We start from the raw sequence: 26,124 nt of genomic DNA, 5'->3' as shown, positions 1-26,124 counted from the left end.
TCTTCCTGATATTAAAATGCAATATGGAAAGGAGTACTTTCAAAAAGGTGAGGCAACTTCCAGACATTTTTGTCAAAAGAAACAATACATTTCTCACTCAGAAGACCTTGCAAAGCAACATTATATCTCCTCATCATTCTGACTTTTTGGAAATACTGTCATATGAACAGCTAATCTTAAATGCATCTGCACCACAATATGACTATCCACACACATTTGGTCTAGAAAGATTTATTCAAATCTCAGTTAAAGATTAATTATTTATATTGGCATGTAGTTTTGAGTGAACTCCCAAATAGAAAAACTTTTATCTGCTGATGTAATCAATGTGGTTTTTCTGTCATCATTGTTTGTTTGTTTATTTATTTAGAAATCAAATAGAAATCAAGTCCCTTTGTACTGCTAGCCCCGGGGATGAAGCAGCCATTCAGGACCTGTCTAGCAGACAGTTGCCAAGCCTGTTGGAGCAGGAGCTGTTCATCTTTTGATCCTTGGACTTCCTGGTTTCACACAGAAGCTTTCTAGAAGCTAAAGCTTTTTATCTTTTCTCCACCAAGATTATCCAATCAAAAGGATTGATTTGGGAAACAAAGAAACAGTGAAATGACACCACCTACTCTGATCTTTATCTTTAGAAATTAAAGTTCGGTTGGTTGAATTCAGTCCCTGTCAGAGCACAAGTATACTGCCATGAGACACTATCACTGCAAATGTTAGCATTTGTTAGAAAATATAAACAGGATTTGAGACAGGGCACACTAGCTGTAAACACATTTAAATTACAAATGCAGGAAAAAAATATCAGTTGCCTAATGTATTACTTCTCACTGTATGGAGGATCACATTCTGCTGACATTTACTCTCCTGGTACCAGATGCCTCCTTTTCTCAAATGCCAGCAAAAGATGCCAGTAACTTCTGGAAAGAAGCAAAATGGTGTGCTGTGCTATCCGTAGCAAAATCTGACCTGTTCACAAGGCTGTATGAGACAGGTAAAAACATATTTAGACAGATGTTTTTAAGGACTAGAAGGGACATCTCATGGGGAAGACCCATAACATCCACAAGGTCAGAATGTCCTGGGGGATTGCATCCACAGAACCTGGATTTGTTTTGCTTGTTAGAGTCAGCACAATGTGTGCTTCAACACCTTCACCTGTCCAGCAGGAATAAATCCAGTTTCTTGCTTTTCCCTGGAGAACCAAGGAGGTTTTCCTTCCCTGATGTTATGATTCAAGTATGGCAATTTTTCCTTTCTAAGAGTCAGGGATTTCATTACAAAATACGACTAAGGAATCAATAGGAAATCAGGCAGTCAAGGTCTGCTTTCTGCAGGGAAAAGCATGTCTCATGCCAAGCTAACAGGAAAACTATGAATAGAACTCAGATTTTGCTTATGTTATTTCTTTTCCTGTAAGGTCTCCCATATGCTGTGTTCTGAGAGAGTTGGAGGATAACCTGTGATGAAGGGCACTTATAGGGAAAATTCTCCATTTTAATTTTTTCTGAGATGCTAGGCAGGTTCTATGCAGCTTTCTGAAATTTCTGAAAATCTGAAATTTTGTTTTTCTCTCCTATATTTGCATGGCAAAGGATTTCTACCCACAACAGCAGGACCCCTGACCTGACACTGATTGAGCAGTGTTTCCCTGTGACAGGCTTTGCATGCTGGTGGAGTGCTGTTCTGTGGTAATTCCAACCACACGGTAGAGCCTACCATTAGAATCAGGTCAGACAGGGCTGTGCAGGCACTTCTACCAGGCTTGTCCCAGAGAGGAAATTTTTGCCAGCTACCTGTTGAACCTCATGTCTCCAGCAAGATGGATGCACCTCCTGACTGCCCCAAGAATGCTGAAAGTACAGTAACAACCAATACCACAGCTTGTGGCACTCAAGAGTGGCAAAAGAAGCAAGAATTTCCAGGCCCAAGCCAAAGGGAGCAGAGAGAGAAACTGGGGGAAAGAGCTGCCCACTACGCAGAGGATGAACTAACAATTATTCGGCTCTTGTCAGGGACCAGCCAGACCACGTGTCACCAGTCAATGGGACAGGCTGCCATTGCCATCATCCACTCAGCTGTATGGACAAGATCATTTCCAGCTCCATCCTACCACTTTACTTGGTTTCCTCAATTTTAATTTCCTACTCATTCAGTTCGTTTCAGATCAAGTTTCACAGAAAAGCTTATTCATTCATTTTGCTGTTGAGAACGGTCTTTGCCCGAGCCTCCTTGCTGACTGCAGCACCTGGCACTGCACAGCACTGTGAGTGACGAGATATGTGAAGGGAAAAGAAATTCTGCTGCTGTGTTTATGCAGTAGTACCTAGAGCTGCATCAGAAGTGTCCACCAGAGTCTGGGCCAAAGATTAGGCAAACAACCCAGCAACCACATGTGAGCATATGTGCCCATTCAAACTGTAGAGGTCCTGTTTGTACAGTTTGTAGTATCTGAGTATTTATTTGAGAAATGTTGAAATTGGTTTGTTCCTAGTAACAAAAATCTGCCCCTAGACTAGTAAAAATAATTTAATCCCTAACATAAAGCAGTATTACATTAACAATATCTCGTTTACATGCAGAAAAGGGAAGGGAAAAGGGGGAGGTTTGACGCAAGCTCTAATAAATCAGCCGAAGGACTCCTGATTTCAAGACAAGACCAGTCCTTTCCACTCAGTAGATTAGTTCTCCTTAAGGAGCCTTGAGAGTCTCCCAGGCTCTTTAAATCACTATGTATAGGCAGCAATGCTTATACAACATAGGTAGGTGAGACAGGGATAGAGCACAGCCAGAAGATTAATACCAACTACATCCCTAAAATAGACAGATCACAGTAGAAGTCATTAGCCATAGCAGAGACAGGGGCTGTGCTGATGTGCATCAATTAGGAAAGTACCACCAGACACAGAATTTATGAGTTTTTGGGGTTTTTTTTAACCATCATGAGGGTCTTGGCACACAAGTTTATGAGCAAATCGGGCTGTTTCTATGTTCTGACACTGGAAATAACTGGTGAAGGCAACTCATGAGCACCTGGAGGTATAGACTGAGCTTGCAGATGTCTCCCCAGAACGTGAGTAGAACTTGTGTCTATTGTTGTAGTGAGCAGTACCTATTATATGCATTTGCAGGATATCTAAGAGAGCTAAGCATTTTTTTTCCAGTGCACAGACAAGAGAACATGCAGTCCCCTCCTTTCTAGACTAATATTAACAACTGTTGCTTATTTTAGCACCTACAGGGTCTGAATAAAATGCTAACTCAGAAATGTTCTTTCCAACATGTAGAATCTTTCCCTACTTCAGTTTTCAAATACGGGGTTGGTGACCTAAGGTCTTAAATGGTTTTGTTTTCCTGGGGCTTTTATGATGCTGTGGTAAAAATACGAAGTGCAAGCCATTCAAAGAAGATATAATCATGCTGAAATCTCACTGTACCAGAGTACATTCATCTCCCTACAAAATGCTGTGAGGAGAGTTTGGAAGTGTATTTTTGTCAGGTGACATATTAATAAAGATCTTAAATTATCTGTTGACCACCAAACCAAATTATCACATCGATAACACACAGCATACAAAAAGCATTCCTTTTCTGTGAAACGGAAATGCAAAGCTCTGCAAGTGCAGGAATAGCTCACCTAAGAGAAGAGATCTGATGTTTTGTGCCTGCCTATTTTTCAATTAATTAACTGTGCCTGCCTATTTTTCAATTAATTAACTGTAAACTAGAGGTTTGTAGCTACGGAAGGGTGACTCTTGAGAGCTGTTGTGTGATCTTTCCGTGCACCACCTGCTACATCTAAACCTTCCACTGAGTGCTCCGTGTGTGCTCATTCTGAAGAACCACAGTGCCTAAATTTCCCACTGGCAGCTCCTCCTCAGGATGCCTGGCAAGTCACTCTACCCATTGCAGAGCACTGACTTCTGGAGCTTTGCACTGCCTGCACAACGGGGGTGAAGGAATGCACAGCTCACACAGGCCGAAGACTTCACCCCAGACTGGAATTCTTTGGCATAAGCAAACCTGCTGTGGGAGTAACTCAGTAACAGCCTCCTTCGATATGGGGTCTATGTGTTTCAGTTTCCTTTAGTGCAGAGAAGCAGAGGGATGCTGTACTTTGCAGTCATCTAGGGCTCTTAGAGGGCTCTCAATGCAGTCATGCTGCTTTTCTCTAAAATCAATTGCTTTTATAATGGCACATGTGTAGGCATGAGAAGCCAAGCTCTATTACACAAATTCTCAATTTGCCAGGCAAATATCAAAAGTTTGATGGAAAATAGAATTTGCCTTTAGCTATTTACTGGTTACATTATTAATCCAAATGCAATATTTATGAAGGCACATCAATACTCTTGAAATATCATGCTGACATTTTCTGTGGCAATGCACTGTTTGCCACTCCATGCAGCTATTGCAAAATCACTAAGATCTTGGAAGCCAGGTGGCTTTTTTTTTTTTTTTTTTTTTTTTTTTTTTTTTTTTTTTTTTTGTAGAACTTCACAATTATCAAACAAGAGATATTTTGGATACCATTGTACATTCACAGAATTAGAGGATTTTCTTGAAAGAAGATTTTAACTGAGACTGTTTCTCTTGGTCCTGAGCCCAGGTTCCTTCCAGCAGTACTGACATCATCTAGCAGAATATTTAGAGGCAGAAGGCTCCAGAGAGCAAAGCCTCCCATGCTGCTCAGGTCTCAGTGTTACTGGAGGAGTGCTAGCACATGGCAAGACTGGGCAGTTAGGAATTACAGACTCAGTAACACTGGCCCAGGGCTCACAGGGAAAAGAGAGACTGTGGAGACTCCACAGTGCTGCCCTCTCAGCTGTGTCCCCTAGAACCTTTTTCTTACAGAGCTTCTGTGCCAATCATTGCTACATAAACACAGTGCCTAACACTAACCAGAGCAACCCCAGGTGTTTTCCTTAGAGATGCCAGGTTGGCATCCTGGCCAAACACTCCAGGGCTTATCTACAGAGCCCTGTTTCAAATTTAACTCACTTTCCAGCAGTGCAAGCTCACTGCCCACTGCTTCCTCCCTACAGCACAGGCAAGAAAGGAAGATGTGATTTACAGGTCCTGTTTTCAATTAGGTTGTTTGCCCAAAACTGTAATTATTTTGTTTAATTTTGTATTGGAAAAAAGGAATTTTGAGTCCTAAAGTTATGTATATACATCGCTGCACTAGCTTGCCAAATACCTTGCTGTGATTTAGTGGCATGGTGTTACCAGAGCCTGCTGACAGCAACTCCTCTCTCTTTTGTGTCGAGCTCTGCTCCAAATTCTGAACGGACAGTCAAAGGAAATGTCATTGCCTGGCATATCATTGCAAATGGACTGGGGGGATCTATGATCAGCTGCTGCAACTTTCTGTTTTCAGACTTTATTTTACACAGACTTTATTATATCACAAAAGCCTTCTTTAGCCTGAGTGCTTTCACATAGTTGTAGTGGCACTTTGTCAGAGCACTCTCTGAGTTCTCTCAGAAAATCAATGTCACCAACACAGTGAAAAATGACAAAGATGATTTCAAAGTGCACACATTCAGGAACGCTGCAATCCTTGTCAAATTTAACAGGGACATTGCAGCAAGAAAGGCAAGTGTCTAAGCAAAGTACCTGAGCTAGAAGGCTGATTACATCAACCTCAAAACAACAGTGAAATGGACCATTAAAATAAGCAGTGCAAACATCCCAAAAATTCACTGAAATCCCTCCTGTAAACTGCAGTGGAAGGATAAGACAACTCTTATCTGTACATATTTGCTTAATATTTTAAGATCAGAGACGATTAGTGTCTGCATCATCTGAGTCAAAAGCTCAGAAGTTCATATTGATGGCTACTGAGGCACTCAATTAAAGATCATTAAGTGGTAACGAATGTCATCACTTGTTGTACTTTATTAGCTTTGTAACTGATTTATTTATTTAATGAGAGCTCAACATTCATTCACTATCAGATTCTGAAATTTCTCCCATACCTTCCTGGTGAGGTGACAGCAAAATTTAGGATCAGAATAAATGCAAAACAATCCATGACCTCAGTAGGAACAAGAACAACAGATAGGCTCTAGCAAACAGGCCTAATACATTGAGCTTTCTTTGATATTCATGTCTTAAGATAGAACTAATGTTACACAGAAGTCAGCCTTTAAAAAGTTAGATTTTAAAGGTGAGATGTCTGCACATCTACAAATATGTAGGTACCTAGAGCCTAGGTGACTGCTTAGAGCCTGCAAAAAAGTTTCTTTTAACAAGATGTCTGGAATATGCTTATTGGATATCCCATAAAATCTGGCTGTAATGAATTAATTTGGTTTCTTTCTCATAAAAACAAAAATACAAATAGAAAATTAGTAATCAATTATTAAGAATTTAGATGCAAGAACTGTATTCTACATTTATCAAAACATTTTGTAATAAGCAAACAGTATCCCCCCCAACAGAGTTAGGAAACCTTGAGTTTCCTCAGTGCCTTTTTTTTTTTTTTTTTTTTTTGGGGGGGGGGGCAGTATCTCCATGCATTTCCACATTTCTTTAAACAAACACACTTCCTATATAGTATGTTCTGCTGTGCTGTGTATCACTGCTAAACAGGCAACAAGTGACAGAAGACTCAGGCACTGCCCCTGAGTCTGCCTTGTCTAAGGGGCAGAGAGCAAATCACTCACTGTTACACAACATAAGCCACGTAACAAATTAGTCATCAGATCCACACTGCACCTTTCACTTCTCTTGGGTTGTTCTTGAGGTCACTCTGCTTCCCTGTTACAGTTTAGAAAAGCAGCCTGGGTAGCATCATACAAGTGGTCAAAGAGAATCATCCTTTTTCCCAGGGGAATTTCTCCCTCTGGTATCAGCATAAATAATGACCAATGTCCACAGAAAAAAGAACTTTCAGAACTGATAAGGTCATTCCTTTCAGTCTGAAATGTCCTTAAAGGACAGAGGTGACTAGAAAGTCTGGTTAGCAAAGGTTGAAAGCAGTGGAAATCTATTTAAAAGAAAGATACAGAAGGGTTTGTCAAGGCCCACATTATTTGTGGATCCCGATCACATTGTGCCAAAGCTCCTATTCCTGCCCTCCCCTAACATACAGTGGTCTGGAAGGGCTAACACCAGAAACAAAGTCCCTTACAGGAGTTGTGTCTCAGGAAGTTGGAGTGTTGGCTGAACACATTTGCTTCACTGCACTTCTACATCATTAACTTACTTTCCTGTAGCTCTCACTTTCAGACTCTCTGCACATAGCAATTTTGGCTTCCATACTTTCTCTTATCATTTACTGGGTCGTCAGAGACAGATACAGAGTGAGAAATCTGGATGGAAAGCATGTCTTCATAACAGGCTGTGACACTGGACTTGGACACTCACTGGCTAAATGGCTTGACAAAAAGGGATTTTGTGTCATTGCTGCATGTGCCACCGAAAAAGGAAGCCAAGAGCTGCAGTCCTGCTCTTCACTCTCACTGAAGACAGTGAATCTGAACTTAGCAGACTCCAACAGCATCGCCAGGGCTGTGGTGTTTGTGACTGAACAGACAGCTGGCAAGGGTAAGTGACGAGGCAACTTCTCAGAAAGATGATTCATAACCAAATCTGGTCTAGCTAAAAGTTCTGTTGCCTCTCTACTCACTGCAGAGGCATTTTTAATCTTATTGATGAAACACATTCACTCTTCAGTTCTGTCATTTCTCAGTTCAAAGATCTTCTCTCCAGCAATGCTGCCCATTGCTTTCACCAACAGGGTGCCTAAAAACCTACTCACTTGGTTGGTTAAAATCAGATCATTCCCAGGCGTGTTTCTTAGTGTAGTTGAAGAATGTCAGTGGAAGGAAGGTACTAGCTGGTATCAGAAAATTTTCTTGACAAATTCAGCCCACTCAATTAAAAATGGTTAATTCAGGGCCTCTGCAGCACTTCTCAAGTAAACAGATGAGTATATTTTTGCATGTCTGGATAAGTCTGACATTTGCATTGTACTCAACAATTGCACTGACTGTAACAGTTAAACCCTTGCAATTTCAGCCAGTTTTCTTGGAATTGTAACATAGGTAGCGCTCACTGCCCCTATCATATACCTCTGAGCACTCCTGTAAAAGAGGAAGAGCTTACCCTTGGATACCTATGAGATTTCAGTGATGGGTTTGGCAAAGGGTGCTAAAAAGAACTGCATGGTAGATATATGCAATTTGGCAATACACATTTATCAGCACTGATAGCTCAGACTAAAGGCTACCAAAGGGCACCACATCACTGTATCTACCAGTTGTAACATGCTGTTATACTAACTATTCAATAGGCTTATGAATAAATTAAGTACCTAAAACAGCAAAACATGTATCTTCTAACACAGGACTTTCTCCTCAAAGCTTGCAAAAGGCTTTGGGCCTCACCATGAGTATTCCAGATCATTCTTGAATGCAGAGATTGAGAGCAAGTTTAACAAAATTATTAGCACTTACCCCCTCCAGCAGGCTCTTGCTCCCAGCTTGTAGAAAGCCACTCGTTCTCAGCCAGGATAGCCACTGCTAATGCCTTCACCTCAGTGTGTGAGACTCTTTATGGAGGCTGAGTTCTGGACTTTCAGCCTCTCCCCTCAGGCACAGGCTGTCCTCAGCAAACTCCTGGAAACGTCACTATTTATCTAAAGATCCTCGAGTAATTTATAAACGCAGTAAAGCAGTATTATCAATACACAGGGCTAAGCTAGTCTGTTTAGAAGCATTGACTAATTCTACACATTTGGTTCAGACCTTTAGACCCCAAACCACAAAAATCAGTCTCTCCACTTCTGTGAAGACTATTTGATTTTCACAAGAATACTAACATGTATTGGCAGCCTACATACTTGAGCAGATCTCAGTAATAAAGCCCAGCATGGTGGCCCACATCTCCAAACAAAATACTTTTCCTTTAACACTTTATCCGTGCTCTTCAGTAAATTTTACCAGATGTACAAAGTAAATTATCCAAGCAAACCCCAGATAACTGTATTCATCTCACTAAAGATTTTGCAGACTAGTGCTAGTTCCCAATGCACACATGATACTCCAGGGTAAGATACTGCCATATACTGAAATAAATGGTTTTGCATTCCTCTTAGGGCTTTTTGGCTTGGTGAGCAATGCTGAAGGAACAGCACCTGTAGGACCCACCGACTGGCTGAGGATTGAAGACTTCCATTCAGTCCTGGATGTCAGCCTGCTGGGATTGATTGAAATCACACTCAAGCTCCTGCCACTTCTGAAAAAAGCTGAGGGAAGAGTTGTCAATCTAATTAACGCCAAAGGCCTCATGGCTTTTGTAGGGGGTGGCTACAGTCTGTCCAAATGGGGCATGGAAGCTTTCTCTGACACCTTACGGTGAGTAGCCAGAAACACATGTATGAGTCCAAGAACAGATCCCAGACACGCTGAGGAAGGGTGACTGTATGTTTGCCCATTTCCATTCCTCTCTGGAAATCTTGCCTAAAGGGGAAAAGGAAAATAAGAGGACTTGTCACTTTTTTCAAATTTCAGTCTCCAGTCCTGTGGACAGACCCAGCAAGGAACTGCACTTTGAAAATTTTCATATCCTAGACAAGTTGTTAGTGTGCAGATTTCAGGCATGTGAATCCAGTGCATACCTGAAAGTAAGTCAACAATATAGCTTGGTCAGACATCCAATTTCTTGGGCAAGTTATACTTGCCTGTATATTTTGCTCTAATTCACCACAAAAAAAATTACAAAAGCAGACTGAGCTGGGTGATTCCAGACAGCAACTACACTACCAAAGGTAATTGGAACTTCAGAAAATTAAGCTGAGCAGCCTTTGCTGAAACCAGTTGTACTGGACTGCTTCTAGAAAGCTAAGGCCCATCCCAGTGAGTCAAGTCTTCATGAGTTCAGAATGATGAGGAAAGCTGGTTTCAAACCATTATGAGTACTTACTTACAGAAAGTGTATACCCCAAAGAAATAAAATAAAATAATGGCTGAAGTACATGTGGTCCATTCCTTGACACACTGTAGAACACGGCTGCCTGCGTCTCTTGAGCTGCCCAGCAAGACAAAGATGCCATTTTCACCCCAAAGGAGTTGCACTGCAACCTGAAATTACATAGAGGGAACCACACTGCAAGGAAACCCACTAGCCTTTATTGCATTAACATTCAATCATTTAACCATAGGATAGAGAAAAAAGTTCTAATCCAACTGATTTTTTTTCACTTTTACTTTTTCTCAGACAATCTAATAATCTGCTGTTGCTGTGAACGAAAATGATCCCACAGTATATGAAATTGTCAAAAGTTTTAGTATGATAATACATGACTAAGATGCACCTGGCTGTTACATCCTTTGCATGAGTGCCACATAAACCGCACAGAGTTGTGAATTTACTTGACACTGCTTTGTTGTTCCTCTGCTCTGCTTTTACACAATTAGTACACTGCTATGAAGCTGGTTTGAACATTTCAAAATAATTCTGATATATGAAGATAAGAATCAAAGTCTCAAATATTCATGAGACAGATTTTCAACTTACTCATGATTCATAGTTGTGCCATTATTGGGTGATCAGGGAGATTTGTTTGGTTTTTTTTCCTCTAGGATAGAAATGCAGCACTTTGGAGTGAAAGTAAGCATTGTTGAGCATGCTTTTTTTAAAGCAGAAGAAGTTAATTCAGATATCATTGAGAAATACCTCTTCAAACTTTGGAACAGACTGACTCCTGAGATCAGGGACTCCTATGGAGAAAAATATTTAGTTGAATGTAAGTAGAAAAAGGATTGTATGAAAGCTCAGGGGGGATATTGTCAATATATATAAATACCTGAACTGAGGCTGTAAAGCAACAGAGCCAAGTCCTTTTTAGTGTTGTCCAGGGACAACACATTGAATCAAGACAACGGGCACACACTGAAACACAGGATGTTCCTGCTGAGCATTACAGTGTGAGGGTGACTGAGGACTAGCACAAGTTGCCCAGTGCAGTTGTGGAGTCCCCATCTTTGGAGATATTCAAAACCATCTGGACATGTCCTGGGCAGCCTGGTCTAGGTCACCCAGCTTAAGGTGTGGGGCTTGGTGCCAGAGGTCCCTTTCAACCTCAATCTACCTGTGATTCTGTGAACATTTATTAGACATTGTTAATGCTCATTAGGGATCCCTCACTGACTGTTCTTTACTATGTGTATGTTAGATAAGGCCTGAGATATTTGTTCACACAGGAGACTGGTGAGATATGAGATCATGCTACCTTTCTTAGTTCCTCAGTACTTACAGGTAGGATGCCCCGTGGGAATGAGCTGCTATGACCATATACTACGTTTATTGCTCTGTGATATCTGAAAAGTTAGTGCAGGGTGGCACAGTGCATACTGTACGGAACATCTGGCTCACAGTATGGGCCAGGGAGGTTTTTGCTTATTGGACTTCTGGGTGTTTTGCAGCCTTTATTGTCTCTGCTTTGCTGTAGCCATACTGCTCTCAGCACTTGAGACTTGAGTAGTTTAAAGCAAACCTGGAGCTCTAGCCAAACCTTTGGATGTAAAGAACACTCTTGCAGAGATGTTGCATATAAATGCTTTCAGCATTATTTTTTTGTTTACAGACATAAAAGCCCAAAGATCATCAATGAAAAGACTGTGTGACTATGATATTTCTAATGTCATAAAATGCATGGAACATGCCCTGATAGCAAAGTACCCCAGGACACGGTACAGAGCTGGATGGGATGCAAAGTTCTTCTGGCTGTTTCTCTCCTACGCCCCGAGCTGTTTGTCTGATATGCTGTTGCGTATTACATTTCCAGCTCCAGCAGAGAGCAGGAGACCAGTTCATGGAGGTCTAATTAATGTCTAGTATTAAAACAGTACCAGCTGTGCAGAAATAAATATTTATCCTATCAAAACTCTTGTTTATGTCCTCTTCGTTACCAGTTACTAGACGGTTAAAATTCTTTTCCAAAGACACTTTCTCTATCCTTCACCCCACCTTACCTGAAATTCTGAGTTCGCAGGTATGCTTGTAAATCCAGCATGCTTTTGAAGGCTGTTGCTCAGAAATTACACCTCTATAGGATCTGCATTCATAAAATTTTCAGCTACAAAGCTAGTTAATACTATTCATAGAAGACATGAAGTCAAATAATAACAAAGTCCAGCTACTGCAGCATATTCCAGAAATTACATTTATAGTATATGACCACTCGATTATTCAGTTCCGCAGAAAAAAACCACAAGAAATTTTACAGATATGCAATTCTAGGGAAAATCAAAACTCCACTGTTCTATTCAAACAGAGTATTGAAAGGCATATTTTAACTTTCTTCCTAATATTAGTATAGTTTATGAGGAAAATACAAAACCAATATGCATTCATGTTTCTTTCATCCTCAGTGTGTTTTGCAAATTAAATGAAATAGGCCATTAGTGTAGGCTATAGCAATTTCTTTCAGTACAGAGTGTGTTCAGAATGGCAAAACATTAATTGAAGCTACTGTGGCTTTTGTACACTATTTCTATCTCTTAAGCTGTTGGCCAGAGGCTCACAAATTGGTGCTCCTAGAGATATTAAAATTGAAGGGGTAAAGGTTTTATTTGCTGAAGTGCTGTGCTGGTGATTAATCATTAATGTGCAATTCTATTAAGCTTAAAAAAAATACCATGTGCAGGTCAGAACTCCAAACATAAGAAAAGAAGTTTCATCACTGTGTGTGAGAGGGCATGTCTGTGTGTTTGCAACATGCAAAAAAAGGACAGTATGTAAAAAGTGTGTAACGTTTAATTATTTTGCTGAAGTTCTATTCTCTAGCAAATGGTTTCAAGAATAAATTTATTTTACTTCATTTCACAATAAATACTTGCAGAGAGAGAAATCTTTTTATCTGGCCTGGCAGCTTTAGTGAGAATGTACATGAAAAAATTAATGGTATAATTTATCAGCCTTATAGTTGCAAATTACAGACAATTGTTGAAATCTCTAAAAGTTAGCTTTCTTTGAAACAAAAACAGTCCAAAGTTGAAGAATTCAAGATTCTTGACAGACACGGACTGTTCTGATAAGGGGAAAAGAATACAGGTGAAAAATAAAGTTATGAGTACAATCTAAAACTTCTGTTTTACAAAGTACCAAACCCTAAATTTTACATAATCAGAAGTGTACACTGATGAAGGGTACATAATCAGAAGGGCTGAAGCTTAGGAACACCTCACCATCAGATATGCTAAACACCCAAACCTACATACCACCTAACTACAGAGTAACCCAGGGACTGTTCCCTTTCATATCTGAAAAGTTATAATTATTACAGGGGAAAAATGTATTTCTGATACATGGCTGACATATTAGCAGTTTTCACCAACATCGGTTCCAAATCTTTGAGCTGACAAAGACTACTCCCAAAACTGACTCTACTTTTCCTCATGGTATGCAACTCCAGGCAAGTCTGTTCAGCCCGGAGTTCTCCCTTCAGAAAACCTTGTGAAACCTTTCCTTAAGAACAGCACCTTGCATCTCACAGAAATCCTTACAGATGTGTCTGCTGTGTTGCAGAATCTAAGGAATTTTCTACATTCATGTACCCAGAAAAAAATGCTTTTAAAAACACATAATGTGCTTAAAGAAAAAAAAAAACAACTAAGCATCAAGTTCTGACATCAGATACAGAAGATAATTGAAATAAGGTTTTAATCACTTCTGTCCATAACAACTTGATTGTCAGCCTCTCAGTAGTAAGAGTTTCCTGTTTCAAGGGCCAGTTTATTGAGTGTACGTAATGGGGCAGCTTTCACACTTACAGAGATACAATGTCAGTATCCAGACATCTTACATGAAGAACTTTAGACAGTTGTGTGAGGCAGTAAGCACTATTCTTATTTGACTTTAGGTAAAGCATTGATGTTTTCATCTCAGAATGCACTGAAGTCTCCACAACTGAAAAACGTACATAGAGCCTTGACACAAATTATGGGACAGGAATGTGATAAAATAATATGTTTATTAGAGTTATTCAGCAGCATAATCTTCCAGTTGTCTTTTCTAATCAAAGTATGTTACAACATAATTACAAGCATTCTAATTAGAAATAGTTTATATTTTGAGAATTTAGATATAAAACAATCAAAAACAAAAGTCTCAATGATTATAACTTCAGAAATCTTTTATACGAGTAGCTAGCCCGGAATGCTGAAGAACATGGTCCTGTAATTGGAGTTTTCTCAAATGGTTCATGTTGTGGAAACTATCTTGGCTAATTAATAAAAGAGCTAAAAAGATCAACAGTATATTCTGATGGAAAGTTTTAAGAACAACCAGAGAACTACAAAGACTGCATTATAGAAATTGTTTCCCTTTCTATTAATATCCACCTCAGGAAATAAATAGTCAATAAAATTAAATTTTCACATTAAAAAAACCCTGAAGAATTACAGAAATGAACCAATATCTTTCATATTTTGCTGTTTGGAAATAAGCTGTTATAGAAACCTAGCTACTTCATAGTACAAATTAGTTCCAGAGACTCCAGCCAAGAACAGAGGTATTCCACTGATGAGCAAGAGAAAAGCTCACTAAGTAGTTGTGGCATTAAAATCTAAATATATCCAGTCTTCATAGGAACACTATTAATGGAATTGTGTTAATTGGAACCTAGAGGAAAAGTATGTGTTTTATAGACTGAGACGAAATTATCTCAGGCAATTAAAATATTGTAAGAGCAACATTTTGCACAGGTAACTAATCAGCATAATAATGTTGCATTGACTCTTTCATCTTTTGTTTAACACAAGATAAAGAGATACCCATTTTGATATACAGTACTATATAAAATAGATGGCAAAGATGCCCAGAGCACCAATAGAAGTTTTAAAAGGTGCTGTTATAAAAGATACACTCTAAAGACCCTGTAAATCAGTAATGTTCCTATATTTGCCTTGTTTGGTTCTTTTTTGTTTGTTTGTTTGTTTTAAGCATTTATATAATTAATTTAGCCCTAAATATATGATCGATTCCATACAAATTTCTACTAGCAACATCACTGAACAAGATAATCTTAAAAAATTTTACAAATGTACAATATATTTATAACATTACTTTCAGACAGCTTCAGTGCAAAGATATACATATAGTACATCACCATAATTGTTCATAAAAATAGAAATTGGCATTTGTCAAAAAAAACAAGGCATAGTTTCAACGTACATCTCCAGCCACTGGCTAAGAGATGTATGTATTTTTATAAAGCATTTGAATGTGAACCTTACTCTTCTGTTTATAAAAAATATATGTGCAAATGGATGTGTCTAATTTTCCCTAAATGAGTTACCTAGTTATACCACAGAGTCCTCTTTAACAAGATTGGCGGTGTCTTTAAATGTATCCTCTGTTGCTGTGTAAGCTAGGGGCTGGTCTCTCTTCAGAATGATCTTGGGAGGCAGTGAAGGAGAACGGGTAGGGACACTTTCTGTGTCCTGTTGCTGCTCCTTTTCCATCTGAAACAATAATCATAAAATCAAACCTTACATTCTAATGCACCATACATCCAACATTAACTTTCAGAAACAGTAAATAAATACTCCTAAAGTCAAACTTCATGAGTAAGTTATTTCTGTAAAACCACCGGTAACAAAATGAAATACTAATTTCACCACAGATAGTACAGCTGAGTAAAAAGAGTACTAGAAACTTATTCCATACATTGGAACTTCTACTTTAATGCTTAAAGTCATACACTGGAACTTCTACTTCAATGCCTTATGTCAGGAGCAGCTGTGCTGCCTGAACTGAGTCTGCTCAACATCTCATTGTGCATGACATTTGGTGGCCTCTCACAACCACTTCAGTCCCTAATCTGGACTGGAATTTGTGAGCTCTTCCACACAGCAGTAGATTCTACCAGTGATCTTTATCCTATGAATGCAAGAACAATGTCCAGCAGTACATTAACTGAAAAATAGGATTATATAATATAAACAATACCTCCGCATATATTGGGTTTTCAAAATTAGTGTTTTGTTTCTTTTTTTTCTTGAAGAAACTCCACTTGGATTCCTGAAACATAAAAATTATTAGAACTTTATATATTTTTCTCAAAACTTCTCTGGAAATTGCAATTACATAGTTGGATTTCACTTGCACTGACTGCTTCCTCAGTGTCTTCAGATGGATGTTCTTCCATCACTATGTTGTAATTCTAAGCATGGAGCAAAAACTTCTTTTTTGTGGTTTTTTTTGTTTGTTTGTTTGTTTGTTTTGGTTTGGTTTTTTTTGCTAGATAACCAAGTTATTTCACCAAAAGGTGAAAAGTTATTTCACAAAAGGCTAGGCAACAAAAATTACTAAATTACTTCACGGAAGCCTATCATTCTGGACAAGTACATCGAAGAGGAAAAAAATGTCTTGAAAACAACACAAAGGAAATTACTGAGGGACATGAAACTACATTAAGCTGACTGCAGCTTCCCTAACAATTCCATTTTTCTGATCTGGAGCAGAAAACAAACAAGGCAGCCTTAGAGCATTTTTGTTTCTTACCGGAGGTGCGTCTGTACTCTGAGGGGTTTCCTTTGCGCTGGTAGATATCACAGAGGAATACACAGGATTCTCAAAGTTTTCATTTTCCTCACTACCAGCTGCTGCTACCTGTAGGAGAAGAAAGAAAATCAACATTCTTCAAAGAAGAAAAGGTGGGCAATAAGGGAAAATGACAGGTGAAAATCTAGCCAAAATTTATCTTACAAGTGTTGGCCGAACGACTGTAACTGCACCAGCTGTGCTGGCTCCACCATCTCTGGTTGTGTACATTGGATTTTCAAATGTGATTGGTTGTTTGCCCGACTCCACTGCAAAGTTTTCATTCTATGGAAGAAAAAACCCAACAACTGCAGTGGGATAAACACCTCCATACTCCTAGGAATTAATGTGCAGTCATACTCTTCATCTTGGGGAACAACACATGTTTACTGTCACATAAGCGTAGACAAAACCTAGTATCTGTTAAAATCACACCAATTTACTTTTACTCCCTGACTTAGCAGCCTGGAATACTGATTGTTCCAATATTACCCCATTTCCTAGATGGATAAAAACCTCCCCGCACATTTCAATACTTGACTCAAAGTATTTTATGATGAGGAAAGATGACTTTCACAAATCATACCTTCAACAGGGAAGAGATATCAAAGTAAAAATAAAATCCAAATAAATATTTTCATTTAAAAACTTCAAAATCACATACAAATTAATAAGCAGTAGCTGATATGTAAAAGAATGGGATTCATTGATTTTGTCCCAGTAAGGAGATTGCTGTGTTTTTTCAGACAAAGCAGTGTGTCCCCTCGCTTATGTCAGATGAGTTACATCAGGTAGGAGGATAATGAAAACAAAACCCCATCCAGGCTCACTTGTCCTGCTCTTCGACACAGCAGCATGACAGAACTAGCACAGGAATAGTACAGCAGCTAGATCCTTAAACCTGCCTCATTTTCACAAACCACTGCTTCATGCCACATGGATTCATTCTTTTTGCTATCAGAATATGGCTTTTTGTAACACAGTAAACTCTTGTCAGCACCCTTAAACTAGATTGACTAAGAATAGCCCCAGTGAAAAATATCCAACATCTACCCATGCATATATGATGTTAAAATTTCAGGAGGTACATCCCAGAGTTTTTCACTGCTGTACACCAAACACTTTGAACTCTTTCAGTGAAAATAATGATTTTTTGTTTATACTCTGAATACAGAGGGAGAACTAACACCACATAAGTAGAGAGTCTGGATCCAGACCTGTTATTGGCAGTGTATAAACTGCATTGCTTCAACTTCAGTATGTCACTATGGGGCCAGAAAATGCCAAGTAGGGTCAAGTTCTTTGTGCATGAAAAGGATTTGGTACATATACAAGCCTAAAGCTGTTTTTCAAGTGTTTACCAAAATGTTCATGTGGATGTTTTGTTAAACAAGCTGCCTAATTTTAACAAAGACTGTGTTTTTATCTATTTCATTTCAGATCTATTCACGGTCAGTTTAGGGAGTTTCCACCTTAAACTAGGCAGCAAGTGCTTACTATTCAAACATATCCATGATCTGTTTCCTACAACTAAAAATCATTTGTACATTGTACTTCTTGTGGTAAACAGGAATAACACAGAGATCTGCTATTTCTAACAAAACATGGATGAAGTAGAGTTACATTTTATGATGTTCCCATAACTGATAAACATGATTTATTTAAACTTCATAAATTAAGAAATTGTGAAATCTATCCTGTATTGCAAAAAATATTGAATCCTGTGGTTAGGCTTGAGTTTTACCTCTGAATGTTCTAACATGCCACCTGGTTTTGAAAACTACACATATTTAAACAGTTACATGGAACACATAGGTCCTAAAAAATTCCCTGTTTCAATGCTGTCATTTGTCTGCTCATTCCCTTTATATTCCATGAACGTGCTGAAAGATGAAAGATGGTAACTGACTTAATTTCTCCTATATAAATCCTGGAAAAAATCACATTATTTTAAAGAACATCTTATATTTGTCCTTGCCTTCAAATTAGGAAAAGCTATTTTAGGAATCGTTGTTAACTTCTTTTTCTAGAACACACTTATCATCTCACTATCATTACATAGTTTAAGGCTCCCTTCTATAAGCTATGTATTACATTAAAAGGTCACTATTTAAAAGATTATTTGAGAACTAAACCTTACCATTTGCATTGCTCTGTCTATAGCAGAATCTCCCCCAAAGCCAGAGACTCCTATGTCCATAGTCACATCCGCTCCAGATCGGAAAGTTACTCCATTGCCATTTTCATTCGATTTTACAAGACTGCTTAAACTATTAAAAAACCCAAACAAACAAACCAACCAAAAAAGAAAGTAGAAGAGATTATACAGAAAGAGAGTTTATAATACTAGTTTTTTCACTTTTTCTTCTAAGCGTAATTATCACTTTAAATTTTGGCAAGCGTATTTCTTTATTAGTTTAATGAGTTTTTTAACCTAAGTTAGCCCACTCAGAATCATCTCAAATACCTTTGTGTGCTCATGTAGACATCAACTTATGTCAATGAAATACAATTTCCCAAAATTTTTCTACATTTTGATCACTCTCACTTCAGTGTTGATCTAAAGACAAGTGTATGGATCCACACAGTTACTCAAATTCATTGAAACTGATTTTTAAAACATGTATCTGAAATTTCATAATATAATTCCACCAATCCTTGTACTGAAGATTTATGCATGCAAATCATGAAGACACTACAAGACACTGTTTTCATACTAGTGAATGTTCAATCTGTGTATAGATTTATGACAATCACAAGTGCACACTAGATATTAATGAAGTTTAAAGAGGGATTGAGCAATGGCAGCACTAAGACATATTCATGGCAGAAATAAATGCAAATCAAGTCTTTACAGACAAAAACCTGACATCTTTTCACACAGTCTCATAACTTATGTGGGAAGCATTGTTGAACAGTAAAGATCAAGTCAGTACATTAAAAATTCAGTTTGTTCACTATCTGACAATGCAGAAAGTTTCTATTCAGAAAAGCAGGAAACAGAATTTCAGCGAGTATCTTGGAGAGCTCTTAAAACATCTTTGTCCTTCAGAATTTACCTGCACAAAAATTTTGCCCCAGTTGAATTACATCAACTTGTTAATAAAATGGATTAGAATCATAGATTCATAGAAAGGCTAAGGCTGGAAGGAACATTAAACATCATCTAGTTTCAAACACCCTGCCATTGGCAGGGACCCCTTCCACTAGTCCAGGGTGCTCAGAGCTCCTTCTAACCCAGCCTTGAACAATGCCAGGGATAGGGCATCCACAGCTTCTCTAGGAAACCTGTTCTAGTGCCTCACCACTCACAAAGAATTAATTCTTAACATCTAATCTAAACTTACTCTCAGTTTGAATCCATTTCCCCCTTATCCTGTCACAATGTGCCCTTGTAAAAAGTCTCTCCCCATTTTCCTTGTAGACTCCTTTCACCTACTAGAAAATCACCCTTAGGTCACCCCTAAACCTTCTCTTTTCCAGGCTGAAAAAACCCAATTCTCTCAGCCTTTCTATGTAGGAGAGTTCCTCCACCCCTCTAATCATCTTCATGGTTTTCATCTGGGCTCACTCAGTGTCACTAGTTCAGTGTAATCCTCCAGTGTGGAAGCAGTTTTAGCTTCATCCACGTTACGGATTACGGTGATTTAATTAGATTGATTCAAGAGCTATAACTGGGAAATTGGTGCAAGGACTATGAAGATGTGCCTTTATGCATTTTAAAACACATAATTTGCTTAAAGCTAAAAAAAATACAAAGCATCACATTCTGACATCTTCTTAAAAACAAATTAATTTAAAATAATTTCAAATATATTTCCTTCAGCTTCCTTTGATTTAAAACATCAAATATTTTTGATGACATTTCACAAAGCTGGTTGTCACTTGCCAGTATGTGAAACTGTAGGCACTGTCTCAGGCTTGGAAACAGAAGTTCACTACACGTGCCATATTTTTAAGCAGATGAATACAGCATTGCAGATGAGTACAGCCTTTCAGTGTCAAAAGATCTCTTCAAATCATCCCAGGTCAAAGTTTTATAAAAAAATTAAAATATTTAACTATGGTCTTTTGTATCTTTTTGAACTGAATATGCAGCTTCAGTTCTGGTAAGCAGTCTTCTATATTGCTCATTATTTAAAAGCTAATTTAGAATGTCTAATAATGATCAGCTTTTGTATTGCCTGGAATGAAAAATTCACTGGAGTTGCTGCAACATTGCATTTCCCATATTCCACCAGAATGGGCACATAGCAAAAAAATTTGATTTTTTCAGAAATATTTAGAAACAAACATACATTTCCAGTTCACAGACATTCCTGCTCTGAAAGCCTTCAAAACATACCTTGGTAGTTTGGGAAGCGCTGGTAAAAGGGAGCCTGTTCGTCTGTAGTTAAAAAAGCCTCCAACTGCTAACACTCCAATTATTATGATTAGTATGACTGTCAGCAACACTGCTACTGCTGCTGTCAAAGACAGAAGAATAAGAAAACATTCAAGCAAGCATAGTTCAGTGCAAAAAAGAGCCCAGAGAATTAAAAGCCAGACCCTGAACAGGTATCATGGTGAGGCATTATACATTCTTTAGCTCAAATGTCAAGTACAATATACTCTTGAAGCTTACTTGTTCCAGGAGGGACTCCTTTTGACAATCCTATTTCACAGTAATTCCCAGTGTATCCGTAAGAACACCTGTAAATGTAAGAAGGACAGCTGACTGAATGGCTTAAAGTTTGGGATCTCAGTTTTATGATTACATTCTAAAATTTTTATCTTCAACCCAGAAATGTTAACTCCACGCTCAGTAAATATATATTGCACTGACTGTAAGTAAATACAGTATGTCTCCTGTATTCAGAGAACTAAAAGTGAAAATGAAAAGTGCTGAGTCAGTAGGTCTGGTTTCAATGGAGCATTGGTGGCACCTGCTGGCTGTTCCAAGCTACATTTATTGAGAGTGACTTTTCCATTGTTACAATTTTGGGGTGTAGCATTTAATTAGAATCTTCAGAGCTTTGCCTTTTGGGGGTTTTGGTTTTGGAGTTTGGTTGGGTTTTTTTCCCCCCTAAACTGATGCATTTACATTACTTATCTTTTGGAACTTTTATGCATGTGTTTTTCCATAGTTGTTATAAAAATGCTACTGCAGATGTATGACACCTTCTGAAGTGTTTCTAACAGATTTCAAAGAGTTTGATTGTTTCATGAGACTGAACCAGCACAGTCTGAGCCAGGACTACCCTAACAAGATACAGACTTACTTGCATTTGGGAAGACTGCTTTCATCTATGTAGCATGTTCCACCGTTCATGCACCTGCAAGCTGGTGGCATTGTGGGAGCGGATTCAATAGCTGCAAAATTCAGAAGCCACATAAGCATTATCAAGACATCCTCAACAAACTAAATAATACCAAAAATGCATTTTCTTTGTCTCCATAGATCTTGCATATGCAAACTCACATATTTTTGTTTTTGCTAGCACATGTGCCTGTTGCTCTTGTGTCTATTTTTTTTCTGCCAAATCAACTTAAATTAATTGAAGCAAAACCTCTTCTCAGAACATATCAACTTAGTAGAGTGTAGCATATGCTCAAGTATGCTCATAGTATGCTCAAGATCTGTGTGTCTGCTCACTTCTTTCATGCAATACAGCCCAACACCACCCTTCAAACCCATCCTTTCAGAAAGCAGCAAAGCTTTCCCTCTTTTGTCCAGACTCTTCCATTCTACCAGCAGGAAGTTGCACAGAGAAGGCCAAACTGAAATGCATCTACTTATGAAGAAAAGCAATGGATGGAAATGTACATAGAGGAAGAACATTATTTTAATGTTGAATCAAGCAGGGAAAAAAATCATACTAGTCTTCAGTAAGAGCTCAGGATATACTGTCAGAAAAGTGTACTTAACACAGGAAAAGCCTTGGATCTCAGCCATTATTACAGGCTATAGATCAAGGATGGACATAGATCATAGTACTTTGTCACAAAATTCTTATCAGCCAGAGGAAGGGTGTTTCTACAATGTTTCTTACAGGTGAAATGTGCTTCAAGTAAATGGGGTACAAAAATGGGAAAGGCAGAGGTTTTATAGGCTGTTTCTCAGTAGTTGCAATAGGACCAAGTAAACTAAATGTATGTACAAAAGCTATGTTTGGTCACTGCACAAGCACAGTTTTCTTAATTCCCAAACATTTTACATAAAGCAGTTATGTAAAAGCAATGAATATCAAATTCAGTGTCCCCAGAGCAATAAGCAGCAATTAGCAAATGCAATCAACACTGTTATCGATCCCTAATTTAAACACACACTGCATACATTCATTCAGTATTACATATTACTATAACCTCTTTCTGCAGCTCACACCACATGGCAATAGGAAAAATCACTAATAATTATTAAGAAAATGTAATTTAGAGGTAAAGCAGTGTAAAAGTGATGACATTTTCTCTTTCAGTGCAAAAAGAATATAATTCAGAGAAGTCTAACCATAGGAAAGACGCCAGACATAATGTTACAAATCATAATACGTTAAAGATATGTTCCAAGGACAAGTGCAAGGACATCTGGCTACCACCCACACCACGGTAAGCTAAGAATGCAGACTCTCAGCTAGAGAGAAAAAGAAATCCTGCAGTGGTCTCAGTAAGGGCTGAGAAATTTTATTTCATTTGTGCTCCTGGAAGCACTGTGAGGTTTTGTTGCAATGCAACAACAAATCATGAAATTCTTTCCAGAGTATAATTATCCAGAAGTTATTTCTGTTCACACACTTGAGTTCTGTAAGCTTTAAGTTTCTATGATATTGATTAGGTAAAAGCCTTTACAGAATTGTGAACAAAACTGTTAACGCTAATTTGTCAGAAATTCTTAGTTCTGAAATCAATGCATTCTTAAAAAAATATTTTGGAACTTCAAAACAAAAATCAGAAAGTGTGACCAGTTTTGTAGCTGGGTCTGCTCTAGTTGGATTGACAGACCTATATCCTTTTTACAAATGACATGCAAAGACATTAAGGAAAATGTACAAGATGACCCCAAAGCAGTGATGACTGAGAATAAAAGTCAGATGTTCTAACTTACCAATATCTATTACATCAGTTAGCTTATCCCTCCATAGTTTTAATTCAGTAATGCATTTGTATTCCTAAAGAAAAGCTTCTGTTGCTTTCATTTCCAGTTTGACAAATCACTTTACCTGCATCACATTCCGTGCTGCTGCCTTCCAGGAACCGAGTCCCTTGAGGACACGAGCAGGTGTATCCTCCTGGTCTCAGCAAGCAGAGGTGGCTGCAGACATCTTTACAAGGATTAGGCACTGAAAAAGTGATCAAGTCATAAAGATTTGAAGCAGCAATGCAGAATATTCCTGAGGTAAGGCAGGGCAATTCCACAGTCATTTGTGTCAACACACCACATTTATACCAAAACCACCTCTCTGCCTTTTCTTACACTCTTACATTTTAAGGGAGAGACAATGGATGCTGAGAGCCCATACAGCACCAGGAACAAACTACTCCAAGTACTAAATGAGCAGCACTTTGCCAGGATAAATACATATCACTGTCCTCATGAGGGAGGGGAAAAAGAGAAATGACAGGGTCATAACTTAGAGACTCAAAAGACCAGCGTACAATGTTCCACTGCTGATTTCATTTGTGGGTGTGCAGAAAATACTTGTCAGCCTCTATTTCATTTTTAGGTTTTCAGAAACTAATATCATTTATTAATAGACATGTTATCAAAAGATTACTAAGCTCTTTGCAGACATCAATACCAATTTCAATTTCATAGAAGAACAGGCTCCCTGGGATCCTGATTACCCACCTGATTGATTGTATCTGTGCTGGTGATAGATGCGCACTTGGGTAAGCCACGGATTTACGGTCAGCACTTTCACTTTTTCTCCACTTCCAAATTTATCCTTCTTCCAGACTTCTCCTCGTTCTTTAGCTATCCAATATAAATGGCCTTCAAAGACATCAAGGCTGTATGGACTGCCTACTTCTCAAAGGAACCAAATAAGAGACTGTCAGTAAGCAAATCTCTAGTAGAACAGACAGAACTGCTGCTCTTCAGCTTAAATACATTATTCATTGCTTTAAGAAATATGCAGTCATATATTTATATGCTCATTTGTCTGATCTCTTCATGTTTCAGTGCCCACACTGATTGATACTGATAAATAATATACATAAAAAAGCAAGAATGCAGTTTTCCACATTGTCTCCTATTTGGATCACAAATTCCACTCAGGGAGTCCAGTTACCAGGCATCGCTGAGCCTGGTGTGCCATTGATCACTGTATAAAGGAGAAAACACTTCCAAGACTTAATGTTTGAAAAGCTCCCAAATGTAGCCCCACTTATGAAGCCCAAGTGCTTGTAAGAACATATCTTGGTTACTATTCATTGCATAGTATATTCTTACCTCCCTGTAGTACAATGGTTCTGTCTGTCCCATCAGGTCTCATGGATTCAATTATATTTTCTTTAGAATCACTCCAATAGATCCTATCATTGTTCAAATAATCAATAGAAAGACCAGTTGGCCAGCCAAGGTCTTCAGAGACCAGAGTTTGTCTTTGTTGTCCATCCATCCAGGCACATTCAATCTTTGGCTGCCTTCCCCAATCAGTCCAATACATGAGCCTGAAAGGACAGAATAAAAAATGGACACCGTTCTGAATTTGATCACTGTGATTATCCTTTGGAGTTTCATGGAAAAGGTCAGCAATGGAAAAAAAGGCTGTTCAGCAACCTATTTTTTGTAGATATGACTGGGAAGGCCACAGAGAGTTCACTGAACAATAAATACCAAAAGAATATCCATTAGCCACAATAAAGCTGTAGCATTCACATCACTTCAGGCAGCTATGCTGCTGTACTCCACCTGAGAGAAGCAGATACCACAATAACTCAAGATCTACCATTCAGTCCAAGTTGCAGCAAGCCCACCTGTTGAATGTACAAGTGCACTTACATTGCTTTTCCCCATGAGGAGACTATGACTTTGCTGCTTGAAGCTGGTGAAGAGAGATTCCCATCTATTTCCTTGTTTCAGTAGTAACACAGAAATTTTGTGGGCACATAATAATATAGAAAATAGATTTTTATTTGAACCATCTGGCCTTGTCACCAACACAGGCATCCATGTTAAATCTAATCCTAGAATGTTTTCCCATCCTCACAAACTTTGCAATGTTAGTAAAGGGAAGTTCCTGAAAACATTCTCTTAGTCTTTCCTGAAAAATTTACCACTGTGGCATTTTTTGGTTTTGAAAAGTATTGGAAATAATTCTGGTAAGTCTTGCAGTACTCACCCACGTTTTGGATTGACAGCAATAGCTGCTGGTTGATCCAGCTGAGTAAAAATAAGCCATTTTCTATATCGTCCGTCTAATTTTGCCACCTCTATGCGATTAGTCCCTGCATCAGTCCAGTAAATATGTCTGAATTACATAAAACACAAAACATTCCAAAAGTAAATAGTTTGCACTTGAAAGAGGAGTAAAATAAATTAAGAAGAAACACTCTATCAGACTTGAACAAAATTAGTATAATTTTGCATTG

The 26,124-nt window shown here is 38.4% G+C and overlaps 2 protein-coding genes across 2 annotated transcripts in view; one reads left to right on the top strand and one right to left on the bottom strand.

Moving 5' to 3' along the window:
• The first annotated feature begins 2,909 nt into the window (after positions 1-2,909).
• DHRS9 (dehydrogenase/reductase 9) lies at positions 2,910-11,844 on the top strand. Its single transcript, XM_063399820.1, has 5 exons — positions 2,910-3,070; positions 7,221-7,551; positions 9,104-9,362; positions 10,590-10,753; positions 11,594-11,844. The coding sequence occupies exons 1-5, from the start codon at positions 3,023-3,025 to the stop codon at positions 11,842-11,844; spliced, it is 1,053 nt and encodes a 350-aa protein (XP_063255890.1). The 5' UTR covers positions 2,910-3,022.
• A 2,124-nt stretch (positions 11,845-13,968) lies between these two features.
• Positions 13,969-26,124, bottom strand: part of LRP2 (LDL receptor related protein 2) — a 113,454-nt gene continuing 101,298 nt past the window's right edge. Inside the window, exons 68-79 of the mRNA XM_063400563.1 lie at positions 25,875-26,003; positions 24,983-25,203; positions 24,380-24,559; positions 23,751-23,870; positions 21,816-21,906; positions 21,179-21,246; positions 20,900-21,020; positions 18,695-18,824; positions 16,720-16,839; positions 16,516-16,623; positions 15,961-16,032; positions 13,969-15,473 (exon numbers count right to left, since the gene is read on the bottom strand). Of these exons, the coding sequence (XP_063256633.1) occupies positions 15,312-15,473; positions 15,961-16,032; positions 16,516-16,623; positions 16,720-16,839; positions 18,695-18,824; positions 20,900-21,020; positions 21,179-21,246; positions 21,816-21,906; positions 23,751-23,870; positions 24,380-24,559; positions 24,983-25,203; positions 25,875-26,003 (1,522 nt within the window). The 3' untranslated portion in view covers positions 13,969-15,311. The remainder of the gene's footprint in view (positions 15,474-15,960; positions 16,033-16,515; positions 16,624-16,719; positions 16,840-18,694; positions 18,825-20,899; positions 21,021-21,178; positions 21,247-21,815; positions 21,907-23,750; positions 23,871-24,379; positions 24,560-24,982; positions 25,204-25,874; positions 26,004-26,124) is intronic.

The sequence above is a fragment of the Prinia subflava genome, chromosome 6 (assembly GCF_021018805.1).
Source record: "Prinia subflava isolate CZ2003 ecotype Zambia chromosome 6, Cam_Psub_1.2, whole genome shotgun sequence".
Lineage (NCBI taxonomy): Eukaryota > Metazoa > Chordata > Aves > Passeriformes > Cisticolidae > Prinia > Prinia subflava.
Note: the sequence above shows the minus strand (reverse complement) of the source record. Positions and strands in the feature narration are given on the sequence as shown.

Excerpts from the sequence above, each read along its gene's own strand:
- DHRS9 (XM_063399820.1), top strand. The coding sequence starts at position 3,023 with ATGAGCACCTGGAGGTATAGACTGAGCTTGCAGATGTCTCCCCAGAAC. Across the intron at positions 7,552-9,103 it reads TGAACAGACAGCTGGCAAGG|GGCTTTTTGGCTTGGTGAGC; the intron begins GTAAGTGACGAG and ends CATTCCTCTTAG. Across the intron at positions 9,363-10,589 it reads GCTTTCTCTGACACCTTACG|GATAGAAATGCAGCACTTTG; the intron begins GTGAGTAGCCAG and ends TTTTTCCTCTAG.